At 36.8% G+C, this 14,632-nt stretch overlaps 1 protein-coding gene across 1 annotated transcript in view; it reads left to right on the top strand.

The window, feature by feature from the left end:
• USH2A (usherin) overlaps window positions 1–14,632 on the top strand; it is a 797,990-nt gene that overhangs the window by 651,104 nt on the left and 132,254 nt on the right. The window contains exon 55 of the mRNA XM_015116260.3: window positions 8,569–8,676. Within this exon, the coding sequence (XP_014971746.3) occupies window positions 8,569–8,676 (108 nt within the window). The remainder of the gene's footprint in view (window positions 1–8,568; window positions 8,677–14,632) is intronic.

The following is a 14,632-nucleotide window of genomic DNA, read 5'->3' as shown; positions in this document are numbered from 1 at the left end:
CCTGATCTTCACCAGTCTGGACTTAATTGCAGTATATTTCTTTAATTAAAACAGATAGCAAGAAAACTAGGATGGTGATAATGTCCTCAAAAAGCTTTGAGAGTTTCTTCTGTGGTTGTATGCAATGCTCCAGGCTGCATTCCCCTCAGTTACTATGTAACTATTGACCACCAAGCTTTAGGGACCTGTGAAAATAGTGATAAGAGTTTATTTTCTTTTCATTTTTTCAACTCTGAGAGCAACTAAATTTGTGCCTGACCAAAAAAGAAAAAAAAAGTAGCACCAACCGCTTTTTCTCGTTTTAAAACCTGCCTATGGATAAAAATATTAAGGCCAAAGAACTATAATTGATAGCTGCCTAGACAAAGGTATTTTTTTAAATTCTCCTTAAATCCCGGATATTCCAGTGTACTTTGCTGGACGCTAGTTCTCTTTTGTCACTCCAGTTCTGGCCACCCCCTTCCCTTTGCAATGTCCTCATTGTCTCATGTTTGAGCAACATCAGATTTTGCTGCCACCTGACATCACATTTTGTTTTTAGAGAAGAAAAGTCTGCCTGGAAATGCAGAGAAGAATCCTCAGTCTAGTATAACACTGAACTTGAAAGAGGAAAAGTATTTATTAAAATATTTATTTAATACTTATTAAAATACTGTCACTAAAATCAAAATATATATATAATATAATTAATATTATATTTTTGTTGCTATATTTATTCCAGATATACATCAACATTAAGACTATTATTTAGACACCATCAAAGAGAAAGGGTCTTTCCTTGCTGGTGTCTAAATAATAGTCTTAATGCTGATGTATATCTGGAAAGAGAGTCTGCCAAAGAAGTAACTTGTTAGGAAAGACGTCTTGGGATCAGGAAGATATTGGAGAGAGGGACCTAAGTTATGGTTCAGAATTTCACATGAAATGTAGAATTAATAACGCAAGTTAACTTATAGCAAGTAGTCAGAACTAAAAGTCATGAAGTGATCTTACTGGCATGTGCAATGAAAGAGGCTCTTTGTTTTGATGTTCAGTTCATATGAGGTAGCAACTGAATTCATAAAGCATGAATACAGAAAATGGACAGTATCAATGCTGCCCAAGTGGGGGGACAAGAAATTGGCTTGGGTAAGAGGAATGGGCAGCTGTTGAGATTGTGAAGGATGGTACCATCCAGAAAAGATGGCTTTAGCATGTGAGCTCCTGAAATAATCCTTAATCAAATTCTGTAAAACAAATTCTAGTTTAAAGGCACCTTAGATGTCTGTAAAGTAATTCCATGATGCTTTTGTGTATCAGTTTTGAACATCTAGATTTTCACAAATTATCAGATTGATATAAGTAGAATGCTGATATGGCTCTATCCATCACAATCAAGATGACCAGTGGATGCTGGAGTTCCTGGGAATCTCAGTAGGCAGAGATGCTCTGAAAGGGATCATTTAGTGAGATCCCAGGCAAGTGAGGGCAAAAGGAAGCACTATCATTATAGCTGTCGTGGTATATACCCTGGGGCTCGTTGTCTTGCACTAAGAAAGAATTCAGGACACAGACACATGTGGGTGGGTTAAGGAGTGGAAAGTTTGATAGAAGAGAGAGGAGAGCAACTCCTTGTGAGAGAGAGAGAGAGAGAGAGAGAGAGAGAGAGAAAGAGAGAGAGAGAGACAGACATCCGAAAAAGTGAGGAGGCAGTGGATCACAGCAGATTTTATAGGCAGGCTGGAGAAGGCAGTGTCTGATTTATATAGGGCTCACAGATTGGTTCGATCAAGTATGATATTTACATAGTGTGAGGGGAAGGCTGGTCACCGCACCCTAATCTTATTATACAAATGGGCCTTCCAGTTGATTGGCTCCGTCTTGTCTGTGCCTTACAGTACAAGTGGCTGACAAGGAGAAGGGAAGATGGAGCCGCCATCTTGAACATGTATGGTCCTTAGTTCCTGCCCACATTCACCCATGCAAGCACCCAGCTTGCTTGCCTATGTCTGCAGCTCGACTTTACATGCTTGCCCTTTGTTAGAAAATTATTTGGGGCTTTTCACTAAAAAGAAAAGCCTTACCGAGGACTCCCATACCTTTACTATCTGCCTAAGTGATTTCTTCTTAACTCCTGTATCATTAGTAACAGACACTGAATGTGAGTGTCCAAGGGGCCAGACCACACATCCAGTTTGGGTGAACTGGTGCCAGGACAGATGACTTATCCGCAGGATGGTTTTTTACAATACTTTATAACCACCTAACAAAAACTTTTTAACGTAACTCAGGCCTCTCAGTGCTTGAGCTAATCACTAAACATGCTGATGGAGGAACTCACAGAATTACATATTCTTTAGGGCTATTTGGTAGTTCTTTAGAACATAATGTTATGCCCAGACCGTTTATTCCCCGAAGAAGACCACCAGAGTCCAGAGTCAAAGCTAAGCAGCAAGGATCTTTATTACAGGTTTGAACCTGGAACTCTCCCTCGCTCGTGAAACGAGACGGGCAGGAGAGCTCCCCCACTCAGCTCCGAACAATGTTATATAGTCTAAGAAAAGTGGGCATAGAGTTATTATACAAATCAGATATATGATTGGCTAGTGTTTGAACAAGGCGATTTGGCTAACTATGATTGGTTCCTGCCATTTCTGATATTTTGGTTCAAACTTTGAGGCGGGAGAGCAGGTTTATGGCAGCAAGAGTTTATCTTACTTAAACACGTCTTGTGACCTTGCCTCAGAACTTACAAAATCTCTGGTATGTGCAAAACAAAATCTCTGGTACGTGCAGAAAACCAGGTACTCACAGAACTTACGAAATCTCTCTGGTATGTGCAAAGATTAGAGAGCAGAACAAGGGTGTAGCGGGTGGGGGGCGGGTACACATCTATCTTTGTGTCCTTTCAATAACAGATGACACTCTAGAACAATTGGCTGAATGTTTTGAAGTAGCACTTGCTATGTGAAATTATAATGGCTAATGTGCCTTTTTTTGACTATTTATCAGGAGATTAAAAATTGGAAGCAAGCTGTTCTTTATAGAGTACATCAAATATAACTTTTGTAAACATGGGTTTTATTTTCCAAATCATATTTTTATGAACTAAAGGCAGACATTTTGCAGTCCCTTTTAGCACACATTTACTCTTGAAAGTAACGTTACTTGGAAGTGTAATTGTAATGAGTTTGGTTATATTATGCTTCTTTCCTTTAAAAAAGAACATGATTCCCTGTAGGGAAATTCAGGTAATTTGCAGCCACAGTAATCTTCACTATACTGAAATGTTAAATACTTGGCTTTTCTCCATGCATTTGCCTTTCTGTACTCTACAACTGCTATTTCCTACTCTTCTAATTCAATGCTGAGCACTTGAATGATGTTTTCTTTTCTCCTTCTACTCTTCGACTTCAGGATTAAGTTACAGTTGGAACGGTTCCTTTGAGACATCTCTTTATTTCCCTCTTCTCATCCTGATCAATTCATGAGTAGTTTTCAATTGGTGTGCCCTTTTCATTGCCTGTTGCTAATATGTCGTATATATCTCGTTTTAAGCACTACCGATAGAGGCTTACTTAAAATGACAGCAAATTCCAGTTGAAATGTGTTCATTTTATTGAGTTTTACAGAGTCGTATATATGAAAGGTCATCAGGTTCATGTAAATCATCTATGCCTGATAGTAGTTGATGCTTTCTTACAGATTATCTGAGCCAAGCCTATTAGTAATCCAATCCTCTAACAATATGAAAAATATAAAAACTAAAAGAATATGGTTTTAAATTTTCTAAATTATGGATTTAGATATTGCCTTCACTTAAATTAATCCGTAGACCTATTAAGCAGTCTCTACTATCATGCTTACAGTTTCTAGATATAGAAACTGAGGAACCTAGAAACCAGAAAACTTCCTTGTAGTCAAGTACTTAGTAAGTAGATAAGTATTAGAACCCAAATAGCCTAATTTCAGACTGCTCTCTTAGCAGAGAACATGACTCAGTACCTCACTACATGACGCATAATAATATTTAAAATGAAAATATTTAAATATATAGTCCCACTTGAATTTTTTATATTACTGGAAATTTCACTGGGCTTTGAGCTATTTATGTCATGGTTTTTATTATAAGGCTAGGAAGCCTGATCCAGTTGTTCTGGGCCACATTTCTCAGTGTAACTGCCCAAGTTCCAATACTGGCTGGCTGGCTGGCTGGCTTTCTTTCTTTCCTTCTTTCTTTTTTTTTTTTTTTTCAGTCTCGCTACTATGTCACCCAGGCTGGAGCGCAGTGGCAGGATCTCAGCTCACTACCGCCTCTGCCTCCCAGGTTCAAGCAATTCTCCAGCCTCAGCCTCCCAAACAGCTGGGACTATAGGCATGTGCCACTACGCCTGGCTAATGTTTGTAGGGTTTTTTTAAGTAGAGACGGGGTTTCACTATGTTGGCCAGGCTGATCTCAAACTCCTGACCTTAGGTGATCTACCCGCCTCGTCCTTCCAAAGTGCTGGGACTACAGGCATGAGCCACTGCACCTGGCCCCAGCCCTTTCTTATCTCTGTGATCATAGGCAATTTCCTCCAACTTTCTGTGCCTTAGCTTCCTTATCTGTATAATGAACAAATAATAGCATGCACAGCAGAAAGTTAGTGTGGGCATTGATTATATTAACACCCATAAAGTGCACAGAAGAGGACCAAGTAGTAGTAAATGCTCAATAAACTTTTGCTAGTATGTCATTTACATAATCTTATAACTAACTTCCTTTAAAATAACTGCAATTCTCATAAAATATATTTAGTTAATGTATAGAGTCCAATGAAAACAGAATTAAAAACAGATCAACAAAAACAAAAACACCCTGAGTTTGGTTTGTTGGGTTTTTTCTTCCTAATTTATAGTTTTTGTGCTGGTGTTTGAACTAAATTGTTCTAACTTTTTTTTTCATTTTGAGCAGCTACAATGTATACAATTATGACTTGCCAATTAAAATAATATTAATTTTAATAAAGAGCAGCTGCAATGGTTTCTACCATTTTTATGTCTTCTAAATGCCGCTTAATCTTCAGACGGAAGGCAGCCATTGAGTAACTTAAATACTATTAGCTCTAGCTCTTATGTGATGGGAGAACATAGAGCTGGTGTTCAGGCTTGGGTTATCTATACACTCCTCAGCCCAGATGAAGTCAACACTAAATAAAGTACAAAGCCTGATAGTGGACAAACGACTGGCTTATCCAAGGAAACTGTGAGTTTTGTTCTAAAAAGCAGGAACAGACCCTGGAAGGTAAATATGGCAGGTGTCAAGTTGCTTGATACACATTAGCAAACATCTTTTGAAATGAGCCTAAGTATTTGTACACTTTGCCCACATGGTCCATTAAACTGGCCAGCATGGCTACATTTCAGGGACAGACACAGCTCTAGAGGATAAAGTGCCAATGAATTAGAGTAAAACTGCCATTCTCCCCATATTCACTTGCAGACATGTCTCCCACTCTCATCCTTTTGGTTCTTCAATCTTTGTCTCCTTTCCTTAGTGCACCATGTTGACTCCTCTTGATTTGACAATATGTTTGAACTCCTCTGACTTCTTGACCAAGGTTTTCTGCTCAGTGCTGAGTTTGCCATTCCTCCTTGATTCTAATACACCAGTAGCTTCAAGAGAAACATATTCCTTCCACCAGCCCTACCCCCATATCCTGCTAGGTGAAACTACCCCATTTAATGTAAACACCTGTAGCTTGGTGAACCTACCCCATTTAATGTAAACTCTTTTGATGCACTTTCCTCCCTCTTTCAAAAATCCCTAAGTTGCTGGATACTCTACTGTTGTACCATGCCTAAACACCTGCCTTCTCAAATTCTAGGCTGTAAGTAAAATGGAGACCACTCAACTTGCTGCAGAAAGGCTTTGTCAAGAAATGACAATTTATATTTTTATATACATTAATTTTCCTTTCAACTACAATTCTCATTACAAATACTCTCAATCCTCTAATCAACCTAGCAAACCTCTGTGATTATGAATTTTCTTTTTTCCCTAATGCTCATCCTAAAATTTTCTTTTACAGTCACTGCATATCTGAAATCAGACCAACCAGGACCATGTTGAGGAAGATAACTGAGGCCATTGTTTTGGTCAGAATATTCCAGAAAAAAAAAATAAAGTATCTGTTTACTTTTAGCTACCAGATTTACATCTGGCATTCAGGAAAAAATCTAGAATATATGTATTGCTCACAAATTATATTAATTTCTGTTATTTTATTAATATTCTGCAACTAAAAAAAATCTCCAACTCAAAGAAATCAACGCCATGGGCAGGGATACTGATGGAATTATGAGGAAGGACCTTTTTGGTCAGGTCACATGGTGACAGACATCGTAGCCTCATATCTCTGCAAACTTTATGGGACACTATCGTGGGCATGCTCTTCCTTAAGCAATATTTGTTCAACATTGAATGCCTAAAAATGGGCACTATGGGGGAAAATGACCTCCCAAAAAGACTCACTCAGTGATGTCATTTCTACTCTCAAAGGGCTTATATTCTAAATGGGGAAAATAAGATACTTAGGTAAAATGGTATCACACTGGTCAAGACCCTTTTTGTCAGTAGTGAGAGTGAAGAGGAGACATTGTCAAGCTAAACGAGTTTGCCACTGCAACCTCTGAGTTTCATTCTTGAATGTTCCCTTCCATTATTTTGAGCTCTACATTTTGTAATCTTAGCATTTTCCCATAAGCTTTTATCAAACATATGTGGCTTGGGTATGGCTTAGATCTTTAGTCATATTCTTCATCTGTAAATCAGGTAAATATCAAAATTATATAAATCCTCCAAAGCAACCAAATGGAAGATTATAATCAAATAAGTGCCTGCATCTTATCACTAAGTTGATAAGAAAATACAAAGGGCTCTGAAGCTAAACCTTGGGGCAGCTCCAGCTGCAGAACATTATTGCTTTAGCAGAGAACCCAGACTACTGCTCTCATTCTAAATGAATGAGATCGGTAATTTTTTCATTCATTGAACAAACATACCTTTTGTGCCTGTCACAATCCTAAGGATACAGAGAGGCAAAACAAAGTTGTTGTTCTTTCAGAACATACATCTAAAGTGGGAGACAAATAACAGATAAGCAAGAGACACAGCAAACATCAGAGATGGTTGAAGGCTATGAAATAAGAAAATTATGTGAGGTGATAAAACGTGATGGATGGGTTGTTTAGATGAAATGGTCAAAATTTTTTAAAATGTAGCATTTGAGGAGAAATCTGCATAAACGGACAAAGTGACACATGAACATCTCTGAAGGAACGGTCATTCCACCAAAAGAACAAAATATGTGAAAATGTAGCTCAAAATATGTGAAAAAATAAGCATAACAATCATTGGATTCATCTGTAACTTAGTTCAATTATTTAACAAATAGGCTAAGTCCTGTTGTTTTAAAATACTATTTTTTTCTCAAAGAGAGCTTTGGCATTGTTTGAACTTTCCCAAGCGTCAAGGGAGAGATGTCTTGTAAGCCTCAATATCCTCCTTGTTGAATGCTGCTGAGTTTTAAAGTTGCTTCTGCTAGAATGAAATACTACTTTGTGTATCCTATTTCATCTTCTCCTGTCTGCTAGATGCTATAATGATTCCCCATTTTACAGATCAGTAGACCAAGGCGAAGAGAGCTCAGTAACTCTCACAAGGTCACCAGCCACGCACAGAGCAGCAAAATCTAACAATATACAACTTCTATTTTAGATGGATTGTCATTCTTTTCTCCCTGAAAACTTACGAACTATTACCATGCTGTATCATATTCTGAATACGAAAGAAGTAATAAGCACCATCTCTTCTCCAAATTAGCCTTAATCTACGTGTAAAGACAAAATCAACACACCAAAAAAAAAAAAGGCACATTAGGCAGAGTGCAAAGTTTAAAAACAAAAGTGTTGGTTGGCATTAATATGAGCTGAATATGACTTGGGGCAAGAAAATGTTGAATCTAACGTTCTTTTTATTTTCCTGCCCCTATTTATATAAGAAGCAATTGCAGAGACTGGGATGGTTAGCCTGGAGAAGAGAAGACTCAGGGGGTTTTGATAACTGTCTACAAACATTTGAAGAACTGTCATGTGGAAAAGAAATTAGATTTGTTCTATATGTCCCCAGGGGTGAAAGCGATAGAAAGATTTCATCACAATATAAGGAAGGACTTTCAAACAAAATAAGGATAACTCTAGGGCTCTCTAAAGATGAAATGGGCTCTATGGGAGACGGAGTGCTCTGATCGTATAGACGGGACAGCCTCTTCAATGACATCTTGTATAGGGAATCAAGAGAAGGGTAGATGGTTCACATGAATTTTAAGGTCTCTTCTATGGCTGAGAATTTATTAGTTTATCAGTGATAAATGAAATTTTGCTCAACACTTAACCTCTTATGAGGTTCAGACCTTTAAAGAGTGTTTTAAAGAGTACTCTTAAATGTTTTGGCTATCATATCTACAACTCTGCATGTTACTTCTGGTGCCTAATTGATAATAAATAATCCTCTTAAGGTGTACTTTATTTCTTGCTTGATTTTTCTAGGTCTCCAGCCGTACACCAACTACAGTTTCACGCTTACGGCTTGTACATCTGCTGGGTGCACTTCAAGCGAGCCTTTTCTAGGTCAGACACTGCAGGCAGCTCCTGAAGGTAATGAAACAATATCCATGGTTTGAGGGAAGAAATTTTCACACAGCATTTTGAGATGGAATCTGTAAATTCCTTCATAACAAACAAGGAAGAGGCAATAAAGTTGATAGGTACAGAATAAAATCATATTCTAGGTTCCCATTCTTCAGGCTTGATTCATGTGTAGCTTCCCAAGATCAGTTCGCTTTCAATTCTTTAACCTTTTTAGAGTTGGCTTTCTGTGGAAAGAAGAATTATTGAAATTTTTAAAAAACTCAGATGTTAAACAAATATTTTGGGAGCATCTAATATGTAATAAGCACCATGCTCACTGCTGAAGTTGTTTAAAATATTCTCTGCCCTCAAGATTGACAATCAAGTAGAAGTGATAGGAGAAAGATCTGTATGAAGAGAGAAAATCTAAAAGTTGATGTTAAGAAAGAACAAATGAATAGAGTACTAAGGTTGGCCTGAAGAGGAAGAAACAATAACCCATCATTGACATCAAGAAAGACTTTATGGAGCAGATGACTTCTGAGATGGACCACAAGAAACAAGGATTTTGACAAATGAACAGTGATGTACAGAGATGTACAACCAGACGCAGTTTGAAGGAATATAAGATGGAATCATCACCTTAGACGGCAAATTGGAAATGTCTATTACATTTAAATTGTTAATTTCCCATGATACAGCCATTCTGTTTTCATCATTTATGCCAGAAACTGTGCCACACTGCTCAAGGAGGCATCCACCAGGATGTTTATTGACGCATTTATTTTGTTTAATAGCAAAATGTTGGGAGCAATTTTAATGTTTATGAGTAGGAGAATTGCTAAATAAAATCAGCTATCCTCATATTGTGGAATTTCATGCACCAATATAAAAGAATGAGATGATCAGTTCATACAAAGAGGAAGTTATGAAATTATATTAATGTATAAGAACAAACTGAGAAAATGACATTTGTTGTTAATGGTTAATAAATAAATGCATTTAAAAATCCAGGAAGTATACACACCAACTGATAGCAATGGTTACCCATGCATTGAGAGGTGGGATGGGTGGTGTCATTTACTTTCAAAAGAATAATATACTAAGTGGCATGTGTTAGTGATCAACTAATTATTTTGTTAATCTTCATTATCTGCCTATTTTTCATATGGGGAAACCAAGGCATAAATAAGTTTCTAAACAGAAATGCAATGTTAATTGCCACCATAGACTCCTGAACTACTTGTCCATTACTCTTCTAATGAAAGGGATTGTTGTACCTCAGAATATTAGACCTGAACTTCCTACCAGTAAATGGGGAATAAAATGGAAAATTCCACATATGGGGCATATGGCTCCTCACCAGGAATTCACTAATGATGTTTTCTATATAAAGAATGTTTCATGTCAAAAAGCTTAGTGTTCCTTTGAAAGGAAGAAACCAGCAGTGGATTTTTTGGAAAGGTAAACTATCAAATGGATACTTTGATGATAATGGATAATTTCTAAAGGATCTATCAACCAGATTTGGCTGAAACTCAAGCCTGATAAAATAACGGAATCTCTTGTTCCACTCCTGTCTACCAAATTCATGTATTTAAATTCATTGGAAATACACATCTATTTTCCCACTTTTCCCGACAAAATTTCTTGAAAGGACTTACATTTTATGACTTAAAAATTGTAGCTTTCAACAGTGCAGGGTAATGTGATATGAGAAATGCCCTTAATTTTTTTTTTTAACTGTATGTACCTTTCCTTTAACACAAACAACCATGCAAAGAAATGATAAACAAAATTGACTTCCCTCTGCAGAAGAAACACGGATTTAGGGCCATTTTCTGGCTGAATAAGTGCCATTTATATATGACCCATATATGATATAAATATAGTACGAATGCTTAACTTGGGAACACCTTAGCAATCACATTAAGTTTTGTTGTTTTATTGTAAAGTGAAAACAAGTATACCATTTTAAATTATTCACCCAGATATAACTAATTATAAAATGCCATTTTGAAATATATCGGATATAATTTGAAGATCTCATATATGAATATCTTAAGTGAACATGAAGAGAATTAAAAGAAGTGTTTAGCATAGCCAATGCAACCTGAGCTCTTTTCACTTGCCTGTCATTTTCAATCTAAGAAAAAATAAATGCACATTACAACCTCATTGATAAGTTGGACACAGTACTCTACAGTTTTATCCTCATAGAAAACTGTGTACCTGTACCTTTAGTCACATAATGGGAAGATTTTGAATGGAATTATTACTCCTCTTTTCTACAATTACTGAAGTCCAAGTGAGTTCTAATTCATTTTAGAGATAAATCATGCAAAATTGCAGACATCCTTTCCTCTAGCATTGACAATGTGGAAAAGATAAGGGAAAAGAAGAACCAGTCTTTCTCAGTTTCATTCTAGATTCCTCTTCCTCTGCCCTTCTTTTAACGTTTATGCGCCCTTTGTTTTTCCTCTACTGTTTGCACTATAACTCCCAAGCTGTTCTGGAATTCTTAAGCACTGGCTTTATCTCCTAACGGAGGCTGAGAGCTACCAAATACTAAAACTACCCTTGTGGATTTAAATTCTATTTATGTATTGGTCTACTACATATTTATATTTAGGTGTTTTTCAAAAACTTTAACCTCAGTACTTCACCACTTAATTCTTCCACTCCACTCTACTCCTCAACCTGCTTTTCTTCTTCTCTCAGATACTACCACCTACCTATCACCTAAGCCCAAAGCTTGACATTCTTGATGGCTCCCTTTTCCATAAGTAATACATAATTCTTCATAAAATCTTATTTGTTTTAAATCTTAAGGACTTTTTAAAACATTGTTCTTCTTTACCATCCGTTTTACCACTACCTTGGTTCAGATCTTTATAGTTATAAGAAGAGAAGTTCTCTGGATTCTCGTAACTAGGTTTGCTTCCTCTAGTCATTTTTAGTCATTTTTCCTCTTTCTCACATCCCACATCCTAATTCTTTTTCCTCTTTTGACAAAATAAGAATATGCCATATTAGTCACCTCCATAAAATCCCATTTCCTTCCAGGAAGACATACATCCATATCTCCTTAGCAAAGCAACATGGACCCCTCAAGTTTTAACTTCCATCAATTTTTCAAGGCTTTCAGTCTTCCCCACATGCCATGCAATGCACCAGTCATGCCACGGTATGTGCAGTCCTGCTATCCTTGCCCATATTTCTAGGACTTTCTGTGGGTTCCCCTCAGCCTGAACTCCCTTTCCCTACATCCTCACTCAGTTAATGCCCACCGTTTCAAAACTTGGTTCGCACATCTCCCCTTCTGAAATCTTCCATTACAACCACCTACTTCCTACCCATCTCCATTTCTCCCCACAGTCTGTGTCAGGTTACCCTTTCTAAGTGTTCTAACGGATACTGTGTCTCCTTCTCTTAAAGCATGTATCATACTGGAGTACAATTTTTTATCAACATCTTTATTCACCATGATACATGAACTCCATGAAGGGTAAGAGTGAGTCTTTATCTTCATATCCACAGTGCCCAACACAGAAAATGACACAGAGTCAGATAGAATGTTGAGTGAATAAATTAACAAATACTAAATAGTCCAGAATTCAGTGCATCCCTGACATCAACTAATACAAAATTGGTTCCTATCACCAGATTTCACGAGAAAAACAATCCACAATAAATGTTGGGAATTTTGAATTGGAATGAAGATTTGTAGGGACATGAGAAGTGGGTAATATTGCATGCAACTCAAGATAAATTTAAAACAAATACAGTAGACATATTATACTGGTTGTCATTGTGTAAAGAGGCCCACAAAAGTTTACTTCTACCTTTCCCGTTTTAACCTCTCAGCTAGTTTACCCCACCCCATCCTCTTAGGTTACTTTCCTCCCTACTATTCATTTCTTTCCCTTGAACTGCCTCAATTTGCTCCCTTATTATACAGAATAGGTTTTTCTGGTTTTACCTGAGACTTAGACTGGGGTTACATGGTGAAGCGAACAAATTCTCCACCTAGGACTCGTTAATATATCCCACCAAAGATCATCTTACTCTAGCAAAGATTTCTTGCAGCTGCCAAGATAATGATGTCCCCATATCAACATCCAAGTAAAAATGCGGCACTTTCTGATTATGTATACATTTGAACTGCATCTTATCAATCAAACCAATGGACATGGAGTTATTACCAACTTTAACAGAGCTTTTGCCAGCCTGTATAAATAATAAACTCAACTTTTACTTAAAAGTTGAAACAAACCCAAAATTACGTTTCATTTTATTTTATTAGCTCCTCCACATCCACAGGCTTTATTGACTGTTTCAAATCAGAAACCAAGCAATAGCCATTCTAGTACCTTGGTGATTTTTAATACAACATTCAAGATGAAAAAGATATAACTATAGGAAGCAGATTATGAGTTAAGACTTTATACTTTATCTTTTGAATCAACAAATTAATATTACATTTAAATCAGAACTCTGGTTGAATCATCTAGCAGCTGTTGGCAGAGAAACCCACACATAAATATATACTATGATTTGTGAACTTTTCCAAATACCTAGAACAGAGCAAACTCTCAGAACAAAATGAACTACTTTCTTCTCAGGAATATATTGCTCCTTTGAAAGCTGGGATGTTTGAGACATTTTTGAAATCTATCTTGTTTCTTTCAGGATGCTGCTAAATAAATTGCATTTTGTTCTTCTGAAAATTTTTCTTCTAAAGTGTCAAAATCTTATCCTATGCAGAGTAACCTACACAGGAGATACAATCAAGCAAAAGCTATTGATTACAGGGAACCTAATATTGAAATGAGGTTTTTTTTAATCTCCAGAAGAGATTTACAGTGTCTAATCAGAGTATAACTCGATAACAACATAAAGTGGTAGGATTTGAGCTTTCTCATTGCTGGGTTCTCCATCAATAGGTTCGTACATCTATAAGAGTATTTGAATGTTTGACATTGAATTACAGTTGTTTGTGTGTATACTTTGTCTTTTAGACAGAAGTATAAACTCCTTGAAAGAGTGAGCCACATCTTAGTCATCTCTGCTTTCCCTAGAACTGCCTGCAGTGCTTAGCATAGTATTTTGCAGGAGATATATTTACAATAAATCTATTCACTAAACTTGTATTAGGCATTGTGTTATCCATAGAGATACATTGACAAATAAGACAGAGAAGATCCCTGCTACCATGGAAGTAATTTTGCATCAAAGCAAGAAAAAGGAGTGGACTGCACTGTCATATAACGTAAAAATAATAGTATGTTGAAGAAAGAATTTTATTATGATATTTTGAGTATTAAGAAGGAAATAGAAAAAGCCATGCAATACAGAGAAACTAGGTTGGGACTCCATTAGATGGGGTTCAAGTTAGAGTTAAGAGAGTGTTAAAATAAGGTCTTATCAATAAGGTGATAATTACACAAGTAACTGAACTATGAGAACATATGAGAACATTCTACATATAAGAGCAATTCTGCATTGGAGAACAAAATTCAAAAATGTCATGTTGCAAGGGAACAAAAGTGTTCCAGGTCAAAGGAATGGAAGTTCAAAAGCCCAGATGTAGGAAATAACCTGAAGCATTCTAGGGATAGAAAGGAATCTGGCATGGCCACAGCTCTGTGAACGGTGGAAAGAATGCTTCCATGCGTGCCAGAGCCAATAAAATGTGGGACCACATGGGTCATAATAAGAAATTGGGATTATATTATAGGAATAAATTCAAAAGGGTTATATGGTTCATAAAGATGATACTGGCTTACATATACACTTTATACACTTTTATAAAGATCCCAATGGAATACGGAAGGCCAAGATTTCACCATGAAGGCAAGTTTAGAAGCTATGACAGGAGTTTCTGAGAGAGAGAAATGTGGCTTGAACCAGGCGAAGTGAAAGTAAAGATACAGGGAAGTATACCTTATAGAATCTTCGGGGCTTGATGTTAGATTACATT

Source organism: Macaca mulatta, chromosome 1, assembly GCF_049350105.2.
Source record: "Macaca mulatta isolate MMU2019108-1 chromosome 1, T2T-MMU8v2.0, whole genome shotgun sequence".
Taxonomy (NCBI): Eukaryota; Metazoa; Chordata; class Mammalia; order Primates; family Cercopithecidae; genus Macaca; species Macaca mulatta.
Note: the sequence above shows the minus strand (reverse complement) of the source record. Positions and strands in the feature narration are given on the sequence as shown.